This window comes from Penicillium manginii, assembly GCF_028828005.1.
Source record: "Penicillium manginii strain IBT 31320 chromosome Unknown utg000005l:1.0-5665137.0:1.0-5668048.0, whole genome shotgun sequence".
NCBI lineage: Eukaryota > Fungi > Ascomycota > Eurotiomycetes > Eurotiales > Aspergillaceae > Penicillium > Penicillium manginii.
The window spans coordinates 2726707-2741004 of NW_026643106.1; the positions used below are offsets into that span (position 1 = coordinate 2726707).

The 14298-nt window shown below is 51.0% G+C and overlaps 7 protein-coding genes across 7 annotated transcripts; 4 read left to right on the forward strand and 3 right to left on the reverse strand.

Annotated features, from left to right (window-relative positions):
• Positions 1–186: 186 nt before the first annotated feature.
• Positions 187–2468, reverse strand: N7533_007413 (DUF5102 domain-containing protein; the record flags this gene model as incomplete). Its single annotated transcript, XM_057104063.1, has 5 exons — positions 187–900; positions 966–1283; positions 1370–1824; positions 1897–2115; positions 2402–2468. The coding sequence occupies 5 exons, from the start codon at positions 2466–2468 to the stop codon at positions 187–189; spliced, it is 1773 nt and encodes a 590-aa protein (XP_056959020.1).
• On the forward strand, positions 2441–4610 carry N7533_007414 (putative nucleoporin Nsp1; the record flags this gene model as incomplete). Its single annotated transcript, XM_057104064.1, has 3 exons — positions 2441–4146; positions 4205–4328; positions 4401–4610. The coding sequence occupies 3 exons, from the start codon at positions 2441–2443 to the stop codon at positions 4608–4610; spliced, it is 2040 nt and encodes a 679-aa protein (XP_056959021.1).
• Positions 4611–5345: 735 nt separating this feature from the next.
• On the reverse strand, positions 5346–6050 carry N7533_007415 (EKC/KEOPS complex subunit CGI121/TPRKB; the record flags this gene model as incomplete). The annotated part of the gene is made up of 3 exons (XM_057104065.1): positions 5346–5648; positions 5704–5826; positions 5892–6050. The coding sequence occupies 3 exons, from the start codon at positions 6048–6050 to the stop codon at positions 5346–5348; spliced, it is 585 nt and encodes a 194-aa protein (XP_056959022.1).
• Positions 6051–6285: 235 nt separating this feature from the next.
• N7533_007416 (Bax Inhibitor family protein) lies at positions 6286–7358 on the forward strand (the record flags this gene model as incomplete). The annotated part of the gene is made up of 2 exons (XM_057104066.1): positions 6286–6812; positions 6875–7358. The coding sequence occupies 2 exons, from the start codon at positions 6286–6288 to the stop codon at positions 7356–7358; spliced, it is 1011 nt and encodes a 336-aa protein (XP_056959023.1).
• A 795-nt stretch (positions 7359–8153) lies between these two features.
• On the reverse strand, positions 8154–8438 carry N7533_007417 (uncharacterized protein; the record flags this gene model as incomplete). Its single annotated transcript, XM_057104067.1, has 1 exon — positions 8154–8438. One exon carries the CDS (start codon positions 8436–8438, stop codon positions 8154–8156), a length of 285 nt encoding a protein of 94 aa, XP_056959024.1.
• Positions 8439–8989: 551 nt separating this feature from the next.
• Positions 8990–9601, forward strand: N7533_007418 (RBM8 family RNA-binding protein; the record flags this gene model as incomplete). Its single annotated transcript, XM_057104068.1, has 2 exons — positions 8990–9232; positions 9356–9601. 2 exons carry the CDS (start codon positions 8990–8992, stop codon positions 9599–9601), a joined length of 489 nt encoding a protein of 162 aa, XP_056959025.1.
• A 1232-nt stretch (positions 9602–10833) lies between these two features.
• Positions 10834–12552, forward strand: N7533_007419 (putative glycosyl hydrolase; the record flags this gene model as incomplete). Its single annotated transcript, XM_057104069.1, has 1 exon — positions 10834–12552. One exon carries the CDS (start codon positions 10834–10836, stop codon positions 12550–12552), a length of 1719 nt encoding a protein of 572 aa, XP_056959026.1.
• Positions 12553–14298: the final 1746 nt, after the last annotated feature.

Consider the following 14298-nt stretch of genomic DNA (forward strand, 5'->3'; position numbering starts at 1 on the left):
CGTAGGCCACTCAAATCTAGCCTTTAAAGTACTCCGTTTAACTGATAGTGGGAAGAGGTAATTGTGTAGGTGACTAGAGTGAGAAAAAAGATCATGCTCATTCAGTGGAGGGGTAATCCCACTTCCGACATTAGATTATACAAAGATTTCACATATAAATATTTAAGATGACTTCTAATCGAGGCATCATTTCCTTACACGCCGAACATGGCTGACAAGGTTTTCAATGACGCCCTCGAAGGCCTCTTTTTCACCGACAAGGCCATCGCGCCGCTTAAGCCAATATTCCAAAACCGCGCTGGCGCGCAGGGTAACCTTCTCCAGCTCGTTGACGTGGGATTTCAATTCCTCATCCGTCAAGCCGCCGAGGGCCGCGTCGGTGGTCGCACAGAGTCGGTGGACGGAGGCGAGTTCGATTTCCGGGGGTGGGGCCGCGCCGCGGCGGGCAGCCTTTTGACGCGAAGGGGCCTGCCCTGTCGTGGCTGTGTTTTCGGCGGTTTGGGAGTCTTCGCCTTCTTTGCGGTTTTGGCTGCGGGCTCGGCCGTTGGGGGTTGTGGTGCCTGAGCCGTCGAGGTCGATGGAGGGGAGGACGAGCTTCTTTTGTTTGGAGGCGGGGAGGATCTCGTCTAGGTCGACGGGAACACCGAGTGATACGAGGAAGAGTCGGCGGATGCGGGATTTGACCCAGTTCTGTGGTTGGAGGGGTGGTGGGGCGACAAGTTGGGACCACAGTGAGAGAGAACGCTCTGTGCTGAAGATTGCGGCGGAGTCGGGGATGGGTTCGACGGGAGGGAGAGAGCTGAGGTCTTGCGACGCAGGGAATAGGTTATCAAGGGTGCCTTCGAGTGCATTGAGAAGTTCGCCTGTGGACGTGTATGCGTCGAAGTCGATAAGTGGAGGCTGTCAGGATAGAAGTTTTTAGCTATTTGCAGTAATGCAATAATTGTCTGGGGCGTTATACTCACGGCAGACGGGAGGGAGTAATGTTGCTGAGATGTAGTGATGTCTCCCGTAGGGGCATCATCAATGCTAGCCTCTTGAAAGCCATCGTCAAAATCTCCAAAGTCATCGTCACCCATTTCATTCTGCTCTTCGACGAAGTCATCGAAGTCATCTGCACCGCATTCTCCCTCATTCACTTCTCCGAAATCATCCTCTTCTGTGCCTTCTGGAGCTTGTTCGTGCTCAGTAAAGGGGCTTTCTGGAGTGATTGTGGCATCCGGAACCGTTTCAATGACATCAGGCGTGGCGTCACTTGGAGACCTTCGGTGGTGAGCTCGCAGCTGTAATGACGATTCCTCATCCATAGGCAAGGAATCGACTCGCGAGACATGTGTTTCGGGGATGGGTTGGCTTGGGGGGGGCTAACATCGGGAGATGCATCTTCCGAGGATGGTGGTGGTTGGACACTTTCGGGGTCGGAGGTGGACTTCACAAAGTCAGGTACCGCATCCGCTTGATGCTGTTCGAATGCTTCTGTCCCAGGGACTTCGCCATAGCTGGGCGAGTCTGGGTCGACCTTCTCGACCATTGTTCGCGGAATTGGCGAATCACCTGGCGTTGGCGGCCGGTCATTCAACCCCGCGGGCGAGGGATCCAGACCTGGTGAGCCCTCTGGAATGACTTCGACCTGATCTGGAACTGCATCTTGTTCTCTTATATTGTATGCTTCTGTACCGGGCACTTCGCCATGCTGGGGGTTGCTGTCGACTCGTTCCACTCGAGTGCGTGGGACAGGGGAAGTGCGAGCAGAATGTGGACTTGATGGTTGTTGTTCGTGACCTTCACTGGCATCTGAAAAATGTTCTTCATCACTATCCGAGACTAGATGATTGTACAGAGCAGAATTAGCACACCAAGTGGGAACTTAATCCAGAGTATTGGAAGCAAACATACTGGTATCCTCAGCTCCAGGGTCGTCCCTCTCTGTTGTCTTGCTGGGGGGGTTCAAGGTGTGTGGGGGGGATCCGGCGATACCTCCGACATGGTTGCAGGTGAACTCAAGTCGGGGACATGGGGAGAGGGAGGGTGGGGAAGAAGGAGAGAAAAGGAAACGGAAATGGGAAGAAATGACGATGTAAATGTAGTGTGTAGCGCGGGTTGTCGACGCCTTCCCTGCAATCGACCGAGTCCAGAACGTTGGTGGCCTCAGGCAGAAATAGTCCCGTGGATGCCTGACAGTTCTGGCGGTCACGAGCGCGTGAACCCAAACTCACTCGCCGGAATTATTATTGCTTCGCTCTTTCTACCCCAAGCTTCCCCCTCACTCTCAGCTGGGTTGAAACTTTCATTGCTTTGAAGAGGCTTCTCTCTTCTTTCAAATACCGCGATCCATCTCGCAGGATAACCTATCCCCTCATCCATCGCCAATCGACTCCCCCTCAGCTTTTTTCCCACCCACCAAGCTTGCCGATTCCCTTGATCGCGACATCGCTTCGCCATGTCTTTTTCCTTCGGCGCTCCGGCATCTAGTGGAGCCTCAAGTGGTGGTCTCTTTGGCACATCCGGCAATGCATTCGGATCCAACCAGAATAGTTCGACTCCCAGCTCCGGCGGTGGTCTTTTCGGAAATGTAGGAGGCGCGGCCGCTTCACCGTTCGGCACAACTCCAGCTGCTGGTGGCTCTGCCGCTGCTAAACCCTCGATGTTTGGGTCCGACAACTCTGGCTCTAAGCCCGCAGGCTCACAGACCTTGTTCGGTACTGCTAATGCTGCTCCTGCTCCATCCAGTGGTGGCAGCACGGCCTTCAGTTTCGGAAACCTTGGAACCAGCAACAGCAACAGCACACCTAGCGGTACCTCACCTCTGTTCGGCAATACTCAGACCCCAAACAAGACGACAGAATCAACAGCGTCTGGACAGCCAGCCACCAGTGGAATGTTTGGAGCAGGCGCCAGCAAGCCGGCTGCGGGTGGTAGCTTGTTCGGAGCCAATGCCTCTGCCACCCCTGCCCCAGCTGGCAATTCTCTGTTTGGTAACACTTCAACCACTCCTGCTGGCCCTCCTCCAGCATCCAAGCCTAGTATGTTCGGTGGAATGAATGCGGCGGCTTCGTCAAATACACCTGCGTCCTCTGGTCTCTCGACCACCCCAGCAGCTACACAGTCGCAACCATCCGGTGGCTTATTTGCGCCCAACACTGGCGCTGCCACCAACAAGCCCATTTTCGGGGGCGCACCTTCTGCTGCACCTAGCGGAGGTCTGTTCGGAAACACCCCAAAGCCCGCCGATTCTACAACCCCATCTACGACTACAGACAGCACGCCCAAGCCAGCCTTTGGAGCTGCTGCTCCGGCCTCTAGCGGCGCACCCTCTATGTTCAAGATGCCTTCTGCTGGGGATGCGGCTTCTAAGCCCGCATTCTCTCTCGGAAGCGCTTCCACCACTCCGGCATCCACCGCAGCTGCTCCTCTGGGCGCTTTGGGGGCACCCGCTGCCTCATCATCTACTCCTCAGAAGTCCCTCTTCCCTACCATTGGAGGCACCACATCCTCAGCGAATCAATCTTCTACGCCGGCGGCAGCTCCGGCTGGAGGCTCGCTCTTCACAGGGCTAGGTGGAGCCAAGACCACCTCCGCTGCTGCTCCTTCCACGACCGCGACCAGTACTGCGCCCGCTTCAACATCTGCCTCTCAACCAGCTGCCCCAAGCTTGTTCGGCAAACCAGCTACATCCACAGCCTCAACTCAACCCGCTGCTGCTGCCGCGGCTACGTCGACCGCAGCTCCGGCCACTGGCGCCGCGCCGAGCTCCGGCACAAACCCTGTTCTTGGCCAGTCGACTACTGGTCCGGCACCTCCGGCTCAATCACGTCTTAAGAATAAGACTATGGATGAGATAATTACCCGTTGGGCTACTGATCTGAACCAGCACCAGAAGAAGTTCCGTGACAACGCCGAGAAGGTCGCAGAATGGGATCGAATGCTGGTTGAGAATGGAACTAAGGTTCAGAAATTGTACGGTAGCACTGTCGATGCAGAGCGAGCTACACAAGAGGTCGAACGTCAACTGGCATCCGTTGAGGGCCAGCAGGATGAGCTGAGCTCATGGCTGGATCGCTATGAACGGGAAGTCGACGAGATGGTTTCCAAACAGGTGGGCTCTGGTGACGCCTTGCAGGGACCGGACCAGGAGCGCGAGAGAACGTACGTGACCAGCAGTCTCCCATTCATTTCGATTAGTATGACTAACCTGATATTATAGTTACAAGCTTGCCGAGAAGCTCTCGGAGCGTTTGGATGAGATGGGCAAAGATCTGACCAGCATGATCGAGGAAGTCAATGGTGCTTCGTCGAGCCTGAGCAAGACCAACCGGGCAGATGAGCCGGTAAGTTTTTGTTCTACCTGGTTGTCTTCTGGGTACAAGAGACGAATGCTAATGTTGGTTTTATTTTCAAAGATTTCCCAGATTGTCCGTATCCTCAACTCGCACTTGTCTCAACTCCAAGTCATTGACCAAGGCACCTCCGAGCTGCAATCCAAGGTGTCTGCTGCTCAGAAGGCCGGACAATCCATTTCTTCTCGGCTTGGGTATGGCTACAACAGCCCTGGAATGGGTGGAGGAAATGCCGCTTCCGACTTCTATCGCTCTTACATGGGCAGACGTTAGAATAGGTTTCGTGCTGGATGTGTAATGATTCAAATTTCGGGGAATAGTGCAATGGGATACCATGGGGAAAACATGGAATCCCTTTAGCGCCCCCTGCGGGAGCTGTTATGCGTTTATCTTGTTCCTCTTTAGCCAAACCCTTAGGACAAGAAGCATCTAGAGGTCGGCTCTACTGTTTTGTGTATACCATCGGTCTGGGCCTGGACGATTTGCCTCTGGTTTACGAGGTTAAATGGCGTAATTCAATGTGTTTTCTCAATTCCTCAACCCGTGTCAATACTTTAAACTTTGGTAGTAAGGGACTAAGTAGAGCCACTCTATGGTATCACCAGCTTTTTTCCAAAAAAAAAATTGCAGCATTCTATAGCTTATAATATTGTCTTGCTTTTTTATTGAGTTCATGGTATCATGTCACTTATGTGGTTTCCACGCCCCAAGGGAAGGGGGCATTCAACGGATCTCGTCGTACCGTCAAAAGTGACTAAGGTCTTTCAAGTTGCTACCTAAGAATATTGGTAACGTAGAAAAATAGACCTTTGTCGATGTCTCGGTCGTTCAAAATCCAAGGTTGAAGTCTAGAAGGACCAATGCCACTTGTTGGGCCGAGATAAAATGAAAATTTGGGTGCTAGAGTCCTCGGAGATTCTGGTCCAGATAAATCGGTTTCTTCTTTTCTTTTTGAAATTCATCATTCTTGGTCATTGAGTCATATGCAATATGCAGTTTGAACATCGTTTAAGAGCCTCTCAGAGCGATTGCGCCTACCAATGACATTTCAAGTTGGCGCTTGGCATTTGGACCGCTGTTCTTGTCACCTGGGGATGGTAGAGCACCAAGCTTGAAGACTTTCTTGATTCTGGCGACATCTGAAATCTCGGATACTGTTTGGTCATCAAAGGGGACGGGAGTTCCTTGAACCGAAGCTTCCAGATGCGCGGCGACGGAGTCACGAGTTATCTCCGGAGATACAGAGACTTTAACGGCCAGTAGGTCTTTGGTGGAGTCTGTAACACCAAACTTCCGAAATGAATCGGCGATCTATTAGAATTAGTCAAATGCTTTTGAAAATTGGAAATCTCATGGTAGAACAAACATTGTTCGCCGGATTCAAGGCGAACACAATCTCCGAGTGCACATTGTGGGACTTGAGTCGATCATTTTTGTAGTCGTTGATAGCTCTAAAGATAGCTGCGGTCGCATGTGCTCTCGAGAAGACCTATTATCCTGAATGAGCGCTCCATTTCCTCATCATAGTACATTTTAAAAGATTTCTCAGCGCACCATGCTTGCATCAATAAAGGCATATTCAAATTCCTTGTTGCCGGAGAGCAACTGCTGTCTTAGGAAGGCGGCATTCTGGACGTCACGATAGAGCGCCACGTACACCGAGAGTGGTTCGGGCAGATGAGGGATATCAAGGGTTTCCAGATGCGACGCCATAGTCAAAAAGAGCGTTTGCGACAATCTAACATGACGTATCTGTATCCTCTTCAAAACCGGCGGCGCCGATATCCCACCTCATCACGTGCCTCCTCGGGGGCAGTTCTGGAAGATTCGGACTTAAGAGGTGCCGGCATCCGCGGTGAGTAATCCGCATCTCATTATTACTTATGCACTTCGTCGGTCCCATATAAACCGCTCCTCTCTCTCCACCTTCAACTACATCATCGTCATCATGGCATTCTACCTTCGGCGCCCGTTCGCCGTATCATCGGCACTTCATCAAGTTCAGAAGCTCTCAAACACCGCTCGCTTCATCCACAACTCTCCATTCAAGCCTGCCCAGGCAACTAAGCCTTTCGGAGCCCAGTCCTCGATCTTCACCAAGTCACGTCAAACCTTCCAAGATGCCTTCCGCCGAACATACATGCAGCCTACCTACAATGCGCAGACCGGAAACCTCTCTCAAAAGCTGATCTATGGTGCCGCCATTGTAGGAGGTACCGTCTTGGCAACCAATTTCATCTTCAACCGTGAGACCCGCGAGGATGGCGGCATGCCCGCCTACGAGCGAAGCTTCCTGAACGAGACTTTCATGCACACTGGCCTTGGTATCGGTATTATCGGCATTGCTGCCCGCGCACTGCACATGAGCGGCTGGTCTTATCGTCTCATGGCTATGAACCCGTGGCTCGTGATGGGTGTCGGCCTGGTCGGCAGCATTGGCTCGATGTACGGAACTCTCTACACCTCCCCGGATAAGTAAGTACCAAAATCCCCCCCCATTTGCAGCTCCAGTGGCCTTTTTCTAACTGCCGCATCAGCTACGTTGTGAAATACGGCTGCTGGACTCTTTTCAACCTGACCCAGGCTGCTCTTCTGTCCCCGCTGATGTTCATGCACCCCGCCATTCTCGCCCGCGCTGGTCTCTACACTGTCGGTATGATGGGCTCCATTGCCTTCGTCGGTGCCACCGCCAAGCAAGAGAAGTACCTGTACCTCGGTGGACCTCTCCTCGCTGGTGTCGTCCTTGTCGCTCTCTCCGGTCTTGCCCCCATGGTTCTCCCCGCCACCGCCGCTCGCACTCTGATGTGGTCCGAGCGTGTCTGGTTGTATGGTGGTCTTGCCGTCTTCGGCGGTTTCACCCTCTATGATGTTCAGAAGATCCTGCACCACGCCCGTCTGGCCGAGCGCGGCTACATGAAACGCGACGTTGTTAACGAGAGTATCAGCCTCGAGCTTGACTTCATCAACATCTTCGTCCGCATGGTGCAGATTCTTGGCATGCGGAGCAACAGCCGCAAATAAGCTTTCACTATGAAGTGTTAGCTGCAACAGCGCCCTTGAGTTCTTTTCTTTTCCCACTTCATAACCCCTGTATTTTAACGATTTCCTACTATTTTTAACCCTGCGGTTTTTTTTTCTTTCTGAAAAGCGTACATAAACATCTAGCTACAACAACCACTCGGAGGAAGCACATCTCCACTCTTTCACATCTGTTCAAAGTAAAATGGTTATAAGATCATCAAATGTGCTTCTTTGGAAATTTTCATTCATTCAAGTAACATTTAGCTCTCCGAGCGGTAGTTTTGTAGCTCGAGTCTTCTCCGCATGTATGAATATCATGGGAAAATCATGGGACAGTTGTCATCAATAGCTCAACCCTTCACACCTTATCGGTTCCTGCAATGTTCTGCAAAAACACCTCCTCACCGTAGATACCCCGGATTCCTGGCGGCTGGTCTTCATGTCTGCTCTCACGTTTACATATTATCTTGCTTCCCTCTTCTTGTCCCGATCTCGCAACGGGTGGCTCAGTTCCCTTTTTTGAGATTTTGGCAGATGTGTCCCCAATCAAAACCTGCAACATCCAGGAGACTCCTATTGATCACGATCCTGTGCCAAGTCTTCGGCGAAATCTTGCGATATGTGAGAAGGACGAGGGCGATTGTTTTCCAACCATGATGGCAATACTTTGGGACACGTAGGAAAAAGATTCGATTCTCGCTGCCGTGGTCAAGGATAGCGTTGCGGAGCGGGTTGTCGACGATATGGCGGACAAAGTCGTGACTTTGTTGACAGTGTCTGATCTTCTTGAACAAATCAACTTTCATGGGGGGGATCTGGCTTGAAGGACAGGAGAAGTGAATTGTCGTTCAATCCTTCCAAGTTTAGGAAGCTGCTGTTGGACTGGTTGAGGAAAAGAACTTCTTTGTGTCGGGTCTCGCGCCCGATTTCTGGATTGCGAACTTTTTCCACCAGACGGAGGTTGCCCTTGAAAATGTCGAAGGTTGCTTCTAGCTCAAGCTCATTGCCGTGAATTTGGCGTGTCTCGCCCGATTTTTCATCGTGTGAGACTAATTCGACGGATTGTAGGTTGGGATCCATTGTGTTAGACAGTGAAGATAGAATAATGAGGTGGCCTGGGGGAAGAGTGAGAAGGAGTACGGGTGGCAGGTGAATCTTGAAATGAAGCTTCCGAATCCGGGGCTCCTAAGCTGCGTTGTGGTTACCTTGCCAGTGCGCAGACAACTCGACCTTTCTTTCCATCTATTAGTACTAGTGCTATAGAGTCGTCTTGTTCCTGTCACATGCGACGATAGTAATCTCAAGGTCAGCACAAACCTTGAAATCCAGAACACTAGTCTAGTACCTTGCCAATTATGCTGTAATATTACTTCTAGTAAAGCAGAGAAATTGATCAAATAGGATATAGTACATGAATTAGCAACTTGAATATTCAATAGCTCTAGTTCTGATATTGACCACTAGCAGCTCACCGCGCTAACCGGAACGGGTAGAGGGAGAGCCCAGAGCTTTTCCCCATCCGCCGCGTTCGACTTCGATGTCAGCCGCCCTTCCACCCCCCATTGAACCACATATCTCAATTCATTCCCAGATCGCAGCGAACCTCCGAACCTTTCTACCACGCCTCCATAATGTCGAACGAAATGGAAGTCGACCCTCCCGTCGCCCAGGACGATGCCCCCGCACAGTCTGAAGGTTTCGAGCCACAAACCCAATCAGGCGCAGTCGCCGTGCGCAGTATCGAGGGATGGATTGTGATCGTGTCAAACATTCACGAAGAAGCTTCCGAGGAGGATATTACCGATCTTTTCGCAGAGTACGGCGAGATCAAGAACTTCAGTCTAAACCTGGATCGACGAACAGGTTATGTCAAGGTAGGTCGCGAACTGCGATCTCTCGCGCCCATATGTTGCAGCAGCCGCGCTTGAATGTTCTCTCGTAGTATTTTGCACTGCTATTATTTACGGAAACATATTTACTAACAAGATTCGTGCTAGGGATACGCTTTGATTGAATACGCAACCCTCCCCGAAGCCGGCGAGGCTATCAAGAACCTCAACGGCTCCAAGCTGCTTGACCAAACCCTTTCAGTTGACTACGCTTTCGTCCGTCCACCTCCAGCCAGCAAGAATAAGGGAGGACAGAAGGGAGGCCGTGGTGGTGGTGGTGGTGGTGGTGGTGGTGCTCGGGGCCGCAGCCGTAGCCCCGGCCGCAGTCGCAGCCCGGATGCCGACCGGAGCTAAATCTCTGAACCGATACGACCGATAAAATGTTCATGGGAATGCATATTATAGCTCCCTTTTTTGCTTGATACCTGGGTACTTTGTTATCATATTTCGCGCCACGGCGCTTGTCCCTCAACCTTTTTGCCTCATGCCCAACGACACTCTGCTGGACGACGCAATACGAGTACCCTTCCTTTAAGCCGGCTCCTGCTTCCTCTATGGCCGCTCCGAAATGTTCTCCTTGCCTTTATATCCCTTGAGAATTTATGGATAAGGCCTCGGAGTTCTGCGAGCCGGCGTCCTGATACATTGTTCCTCTGGTAGGATTCCACGTTGCATGATCAATCACCCCAAGATGCTGATCTATCTTCAGAATAAAAGAAATTCAATACAATTTGGAACGTGGTCTTCGAAGACCACTTGACATAGAAATACCATTTAGCATAATGAAAATTGAAGGTTGCCTGAGCTCATCATGGGGCTCTAAGCTGTTTTCAAAGGGTTTGAGTTTTCGGACCAGTATACCTTAGATATCTGTAGACATAGCTTCGCCACTACATTCGACACTCTGGCAATCTTTCATAGGAGAGATTATTCCATAATCTATCTGGTTGGGTTGTCAATTAATTGACCTGGGAGTCTAGTAAGAGGGCGAGAGTTTCAGAATGGATTGCTGGAGCCATGGTTCCAAATCGAGAGACAAGGCTATTGTAATAAAAATGTACCTAGGTAATAAACATTCGTGTATTAATGATCATACCGTTGAAAACGGAATCTCGTGCTCCATCAGCATGATCTCATGCTGGTGCCAGCGGTCGTTCCATCTACGTACAATGTCTACATATACTAGTCCTAGTTAGTCCACTCTCCACACTACTACAAGTATTTAGCATTGATCCCTTTCAGTCTACTCCGCACATCACGCGACATAAGATGTGGCGCACATTATGTCTCCGAGTGGTTACCTGCGGTACGCCCAGGGCTCTTACCACACCGATCTCATGCCCTGAAACTAGAAATGGGCCAACCAAAGGGCATGGTTATGGACTTGCTTCTCCAAGGACGAGTGGGCCAATGACTAAGCTGTGGACCCCAACTCTGGGAAGGCTCCCCCGCATCCGAGGCTGAGCACCACCCAGAACCTTTCATTCTTGCCATTGATCGCAACTGGGTGAGAAGCAGTGGTGTGCTTCTATTCTTATGAAGGAGACTGGTGCTCTGCTATCCGGATAGTTGATCCCCCGGGAAGGATGGCTTCTCGCTCCTTATACCAGTCCCCTTCGGGGCCCTCCTACTCTTTATATACGATCCTGTGGATATTCTTCCTTTCTCTTTCAGCCGTGGCCAATGCGCTGGCGTATCCGCCCCAGAAACTGCTTGCAGAGACACGACCGGTTGACGACACCCTCTCTGTCTCCCTCGATGATCTCTCAAAGGATGCCAGTCTCAAGGACAGCAATGCGACTCCCGCCGAGACGCTGCAAGATCTACTCGGCGCGCTACGTGGTATGCAAGACCACTACTTCGTGATGTGGATGGGAACTTGGCCTAGCAGCATTGACTGGACTGCTGCGGTCCTGGGAACCCACGTTGTCGCCACTTTGTCATCTTATACCTCCTCCAAGCTCGATGTCGTCGACCCCACAGAGTCGCACCTGTCAGTCGCGCTTGCAGTTGAGAACACTGTCAATCAATTCTTTACTCAGATGAACACCTTTTATTTTGGAGAGAATGCTTTCAGTCTGAGAAACCAAGCCTACGATGATATGCTTTGGGTCGTACTAGACTGGCTGGAAAATATCAAGTTCCAGGACTTGCACACAAATCTTCACTTTCCTTCGTCCGACCCAGCTTCAGAGGGATCATGGTATGGGACTCAATTCCGGCAATCAGCTGCACATCGGGCACGAATTTTCTATGACCTGGCCTCGGCCGGCTGGGACAAGACCCTCTGTGGCGGGGGGATGATCTGGAACCCGGTTTTGATCCCCTATAAAAACGCCATTACGAACGAGCTTTATATATCGGCAAGCATCGCCATGTATCTATATTTCCCGGGGGATCCCATTGACTCTCCATTCATTACCAATGTACAGGCCAATGGAACATATCCACACAACCCTGCCCACCTCAAGTCAGCAGTCGATGCTTACGCTTGGCTCAAGAACTCCAACATGACTGGAGCCGGCGGGCTATATGCAGACGGGTTTCACATCAGCGGCTGGCAAAGCGCATCCGATCCAGGAACGGGCAAATGCGACGAGCTCAACAAAATGGTATACACTTACAACCAAGGAGTCGTCCTCAGCGGGCTGAGAGGACTCTGGATCGGAACAGGTGATCAGGGCTACCTTCGCGACGGTCATGAGCTTGTCCACAAGGTTCTTCGTGCCACGGGTTGGCCGCAAACATCTTCGAAGAAATGGGTTGGTCTTGGACGCGGCGGTGTGTTGGAAGAAGCCTGCGACTCATACTCTAGCTGCTCGCAAAACGGACAAACCTTCAAGGGAATTTTCTTCCACCACCTGGCAGAGTTCTGTCGACCACTCCGCCCACAAGAAGAGCGCTTCCTGGCGGCTGAGAAACGCCAGCCGATTGCGGACGAGGGCTGGGAGGATGTCTACACCCGTCATCTCAAACGTTGCCGTACTTATGGGCCCTGGATCGAACACAATGCTCGCGCTGCGTTGATCACCCGTGACGACGATGGGAAATTCGGTACTTGGTGGGGAATTGAATTCCAGCAACCACCCTCCGCTATCTCTGCGGACACTGTAAATAGTAGTACTTTGCCAGCTGGGGCAGTGGACTACCGCAATGTTGAGTTTGAAACTGATGCTCATGCATTTGATGGCGTGCCGCGGGACTTCAACGATCGTGGACGGGGTCGCACAGTTGAGACACAGTCTGGTGGAGTTGCAGTGCTGAGGGCTCTGTACCAGTGGCAGACCTCTGATGTCCTTACATGAACCACACCGGCATGAATCTTGGTTTGGTGTTTGGGAATTGGGAATTATTTTTATCATTATTATCATTGGTTTTTGGAGTTAGGCTGTCAAATGCACTGCGGTCCTTGGGACTGATTATCTTTCTGCAATTGACTATGTAGTATGCATAGTCCTTCCCTTTGCCGAGGTAAAGTCGGATTGTGGGGATTAAGCATCCATTCTACTCCGTACTATGGAGTACAGCATGGGCTTCCTTCTAATCCAATGTGTAGCCTTGACGGCTTAGTATTGTGGAGCCAATTGGCAGTTTGGATGTCGGTTCATTTAGATAGATATCCCTGGTGATTTGCATAGTCAACTTACCATGGAACCCTGATCATCAACAAACTGCACCTTAGTATCGTACCAAATAAACCGATGCTCAAATGATTGACCCTCCCCTTTCTCATCCGCCCGTGCACACGCAATAGGAGACCTCGGCTCTACATAATCCACCCAGTCCGCGATAGTCCTCCGGATCGTCTTGCGGAGCCAATCTCTCCGCAAAGACAGCCAGCACGAAACAAGAAATGGATGGATCTGAAAACCGGATTGCTAAATCGATAGATCGGCACAGGTGGATCGAAATTGATCTGCAGGTATTCAGGTTCATCTACTGTAGAGAAGGGAAATTGGTATGTATGACGTTGAGCGAGGAGCCTCTTGATCGGGACTTGGAGATGATGACTGCAGCCCCTTTGTACTTGGGTTGGGTGTTTCTACATGCATATTCTGTTAGTTGTCAGACTGACTAGCTAACTGTTCGGTTAAGTCAGATCAAGTGACACAGTAGACTCCAGGATCTGTCAGATTGGCGTGTTATCCTTTTTGGACATTGCTACTAGTACTAGTAGGTAGGAGACAAGGCGGGATGGGATGCAGGTTGCCAGTGTACAGTAGTACTATAGGCAATCTATCAAGGTTTGGGTAAGCTATTTACCTAAGTACCTACTAGTAGTACTCCGTATTGTCCATGCTTTTTATCTGTATTAGGCGTTCTTTACTAAATTTGAATCTTATCACAAGCAGATACCAGGCTCTCACAATACTTTGACAATGCAACCGAAAAAGAAAGAACAAAAAAACAAGGCAAGTTCCACAACAACACGATCATTGCCTCTCGTGTTGGGCGGCATCCCTAGGTGCTATGGTGGGGGGGACCTGCAGCTGTGACCGCTGGGACCTCCCACCTTGGAAGAGACTAAGGGACTAAGATGCTTTTGACAAGCACGACATGCTCCACTTCCAGGTTGTGTGGCCAAGAAAAACTCCGGCAACTCGAACCGATTCGATAGTATCCGCACTTCGTGTACAAGGCACATAGTCTCGGACAATGTCCTATGGTTGTGGCGAGGATACTCCGAAAGAGAAGTTTCTGTTCTTTAGCACCCGCCCTAAGGGACGTCCCACCAAAGGCCAAAGCTGAGAGGAAACTTTACTATCGATACGCTCCAAATATGGGTCCTTTGATTGGTCCTCTAATCTGGAAATATCCCGCGGCAGTGAGCAAGAAAAAAAAAAGCGACTAATCGAACAGAGCGGACACGAAACCCACTCACACTAACCCAAAGCTCGCGCGCCATCCGCAGCTTAGCGTTAGAAACTTCCTGTTAGCTTGGCCCCCCTCTCTGCCCCTCCTTGTGAGATGAAACATGTTCGTACGGGGGAGAGGCCTAAATGAATGGGACGGTGGAGGGGTTATGTAGGTAAATCAGTCAAAAGGCGTGT